The sequence below is a fragment of the Trachemys scripta genome, chromosome 17 (assembly GCF_013100865.1).
Source record: "Trachemys scripta elegans isolate TJP31775 chromosome 17, CAS_Tse_1.0, whole genome shotgun sequence".
Lineage (NCBI taxonomy): Eukaryota > Metazoa > Chordata > Testudines > Emydidae > Trachemys > Trachemys scripta.
In genome coordinates this window covers 3678335-3682497 of record NC_048314.1, presented here as the reverse complement: position 1 = coordinate 3682497, position 4163 = coordinate 3678335, and the positions used below count along the sequence as shown (strand labels likewise).

Below are 4163 nucleotides of genomic sequence, written 5' to 3'. Positions count from 1 at the left end.
AGGTTGCTCTGTGTATGTGGGGAAAGGTAGAAAACCCTTTGCCTGGGTCAGGCTGGAACCATCTGCTCCCCCAGCCCCACTCTCCCTTCGCAATAGATTTGGCGGTGGTGTTCTTGCTCATCTGTTGGTTGCAGTTTACATCTTTTCATTCTCCGCCAGCTGAAGCCAAACTCTCCGCTGTTCCTGGGGGGCTGGGAGGGTTGCAAAACTGGCTGGGAGCCACTGTTTCTGCTGTGAGAGTTTTTGGCATTGGGAGGCAAATAGCTAAAGTCAACAGCAGGGAGCAGTTTGTGGGTGCCCAGCCCCCAGCCTGCCCTTTGCATTTCAGAGCCTGCTGCTCACTGGCTCCCTCCCTCTTGCATAACCCAGCTCAGCAGGGCAGTGATGAGGGCTGGCATTTGCTGGTGTTATGTTATCCCACCCTGGGATGTCAGCCGCCTCCCAATAAATAGGGGGCTCCGCTGGGGCTCCTGCTCACACACGCCTGCCTCTCTCCCTCCCCGCTGCAGAGAGCTCAGCTCCAAAGGGCCACAGAGACGGAAGCATGCAGGCCACGCTGCTCAGCCTCCTGGGGCTAGCCCTGTTTGGTGCTCTCCATGGGCAGGAGGAAGTCACCGTACAACCCGACTTTCAGCAGGAGAAGGTAACCTGGCCTGTCCTGTGTGTGCCATGCCCAGAGGATTGGCTCCCTGGATCCTGATTCCAGCCGGTCCCGAGAGCAGGGCAATTCAGAGCAGAGGGTGGTTCAGGCCCCTATGAAGGTGGCTGGCGCCCAGCTGAGAATTGGGGTTCCCCGCTGGATTTGGGGGCTGAACTCCCCTCCCCCCAGTTGGGAGTGTGTTTGGATCTGGGTTCTGGTTCAGCCCAGTGTAGGAGAGCTGGAACATTTGGATCCAGGTTCAGATGCTGAGCCTCCAGTGTGTGGGGCTGTGCAGTGCAGAGCGGCTTGGGCATCTCTAGAGTGGTGGGTGGTGCTTGTCCGGGCACAGAGGGGGCTGAGCAGAGCCAGGTGGGCAGGTTATTGCCAATAATCAGCCAGTAGGGAGGTTTTTACACCTTCCTCTGAAGCAGGTCTGGCCCGAGGCAGGACCCTGGGCTTGCTGCACCCAGGTCTGGCCTGCCCTGACAGTGCCCGTGGTGACTGGGGGCTGTGTGCAGTTCACAGGGAAGTGGTATAGCATCGGCCTGGCCTCCAACTCCAAGTGGTTCATGGAGAAGAAGCAGGTGCTGAAGATGTGCACCACAGTCGTCACGACCGCAGCAGATGGGAACCTGAATGTCACCTCCACCTACCCCAAGTAAGGCTGCCGGTGCTGCTGGAGCCACTGCCCTGCCTGAGGAGGAAGGGCGCTGTTCCCACCTCACAAAGGCTTATCCCACCCCCTTCCCAGGGCCCTGCTGGCACTGGGGGGTCCCTCAGCCAAGGGATGCTCTCGCCAGTCCCAGGGAGACCCCAGGTGGGCTTGGGGTCCTGTCCCCATCTTGACATGGACAGTGGGTGTCTGGTGCCCCTTGTCTGCGGATCTGGGAGTGGGGGACCACTGGAGCCGGGCACAAGCAGCCTTCTCCTCCCTGTTACACCCTGGAGTGAGGGCAGTGCTCAGTCCCAGGGCCTGGGCTTGGGGAGTGCAGCGATCATTCCCTCCTAGCACCTCTGGGTGCAAACTGCCCTGTGTGACAGAAGCCAGCCCCCCAAGCTGACCAGCCTCTTGGGGGGATCTGGCTGTCTGTGGCTCAGCCCCTCCTGGAGCCTCCAGGGTGTGGGTCACAGCCTGGCCCTGTCCAAGCAGCAGGCCCCAGCCAGGAGCCCTTGGAGAGCGCTGCTACCCCCTTCCTGGGGGGGCTGCCAGGCGCAGCATCCTGTCCCTGCCATGGGAGGGAGGGGCCAGGTTTCCCTGGAATACTCTGCATCTGACACTCTGTATTGCCCCAGCTCTGGATTCCCCCTGGGTCTCCACCCCACTGCTCCTCTCAGTTATGATTCCCAGTTTAGCCCGGCAGGCTCTGTTTCAACTACTGTGGGGGGGCTGCTACCCACATGGGTTGTGGTGGGTCAGACAGAAAGCTCTCCTGTGGGGGTCCAAACAATGCTTTGCCCTCCCATCCGAGGATCTCAAAGCACTCTGGAGCCATTAATAAGCTCCCACAACCATTAAGTCAGTCAGGGTCACCCATTTCACACATGGGGAAACTGAGGCAGAGAGAGGGGAAGGGACAAGGTCACACAGCGAGTCAGTGTCAGAGCTGGGAATAGATCCCAGGAGACCTGATTCCTTGATTCCCTGTCCCTGCCATGTGATGTGGATGCCAGGCGGTGGGCTGGCTGGCTGGCTGTCTAGATGGCGCTGTAGGCGCTGGTAACGGGGGGCAGTAAGGGCTGACGTGGCTCTGCCGGCTTGGGGGGCGATATCTGACATGGAGGCTCGCTCCAGATCACGCTCTGCCAGCGTACAGAGTCCTGGTATCCAGCAGCAGGGCCCGGTGCCCGAGTCCGTGCCAAGCAGGCGCGGAGCTGAGCTTAGTGAAGCTGCTGTCTGAGCAGATTTCCTTGGCCAGGGCCGGAGGATCCCAACTTGGGCTCTTGTGCCCCCTAGACGGGGGTTGGGGTTCTCTCTGCAGTATGTGACCGGCAGCAGCATGGAGGTGGCGCCTCTCAGCTTGCTGTGCACCGAGGGTGGGGTCTGGCTGGTGGAGTTTGGGGGAATTTCAGCTCTCCCAGCAGTGGCCATAGGGGGTCCACCCACACGGGTCCCTGCAAGGTACTGACGGCCCCTAGCGTCCAGTGAAGCCAGTGGGAGCTGAAGGCTCAGATGCCAGAGTGCAGGAGACACCTGTGTCTCTCCCAAGCCCAGGGGCTGCTGGTTTTAAAGACCCGAGGGTCTGAATCTCCTCTACCTCGTGCCAGTGGCAGTGTGGAAGCCAGTGGAGCTGCAGGGCTATGAGATGAGACCCAGGTCCACGTGTAAGGAAGAGGACGGGAGCCCAGCCAGGCGTCAGGCATTGCCCACCAGCAGGACGCTGGATCTCCCTCCACCGCTGGGGGCAATGGGAAAATCGGTCTTCCCTCAGCCTGCTAACATGCTTGTTCTCTGCCTTTCCCACGCGCTGCCCCAGGTTTGATCGGTGCGAGAAGAGGAACAGCCTTTTCAGCAAGACAGAGCAGCCAGGCCGATTCAGCTATACCAGCCCACGTGAGTGCATGTGCTTGCAGCGCTGGCTCCATTACAGTACCCGCCCTGCCCTGGCACGCTGAGCCCCGGGCAGTGCCAGCAGCTGAGAGCAGGACAGTCTGCCCCTTTGTTGGGCAGGAGTCATTAGATAAATAAACCCACAGCTTTCTCCTTAGAGGCACCTTCCAGCTCCCGACCAGTCCCAAATGGGAGCAGATTTAGCAGAAGGATTTAGCAGAGATTGAGGAGCTCAGCCTGAGAATGGCGCCTGCGCTAGGTGTCCAGTTGCCATTGTAAAAAGCGGGCGTGCAATGGGCCAGGGCAGAGGGCACCAGAACGAGAGCCGTCGGGGCTGGATTCCTGGCCCCATGACCCACACTCTGCCACGGCCTGACTCAGGGCTGGGAGCGCTGTGAAGTCAGTGGGAGCAGGGGGTGCAGGGCACCTTGGCTAATCAGAGCCCCGTGTTTCAGTCATCTCAGCAGGTTTTGACATGGAGTCACCACTGCGGAGCCCCCCAGCCTGTGTCTGAGTATCTGGCAGAGTGACAGGAGCATTTGGGGGCACCGAACTCTCCTCTTAGGAGGACAAAATTGTGTCTCTAGAACCAAAAGCTGCCTTGGGCGTTCAAAGTCCCGCCGCATGGGGCGCCATGCTGAAGAGCGCACTGCCCTGCTCCGGCCAGCGTGCCCTGGCATAGGGCACAACCGCATGTGCTTCAAAATGCTGTAACCAGTCCCTATCGGGCAAAACCACGGGCAGTTTTGTTTCAGTACCAGATGGGGGACAAACCACCCACAGAGAGACTGTCGGGCTCAGAATCGGGGGCGTGGCCTCCCTACCAGCGGGCATGAATCGGCTCCGCTCCGCTGGCGTCAATGCCTGCTTACATCAGCTGTGGGGTGGCGGGCCTGTGGAGGGGAGCCCCGCTTGTTAGCTGGGGGTGTCAGGCCTGTGGGAGGGAGCCCCGCTCGTTAGCTGGGGGTGTCAGGC

The 4163-nt window shown here is 60.4% G+C and overlaps 1 protein-coding gene across 1 annotated transcript in view; it reads left to right on the top strand.

Annotated features, from left to right (window-relative positions):
- Positions 1-382: 382 nt before the first annotated feature.
- LOC117867186 (lipocalin-like) overlaps positions 383-4163 on the top strand; it is a gene marked incomplete in the record, with an annotated part of 15981 nt that continues 12200 nt past the window's right edge. The window contains 3 exon segments of the mRNA XM_034752012.1: positions 383-643; positions 1159-1298; positions 3115-3191. Of these exon segments, the coding sequence (XP_034607903.1) occupies positions 545-643; positions 1159-1298; positions 3115-3191 (316 nt within the window).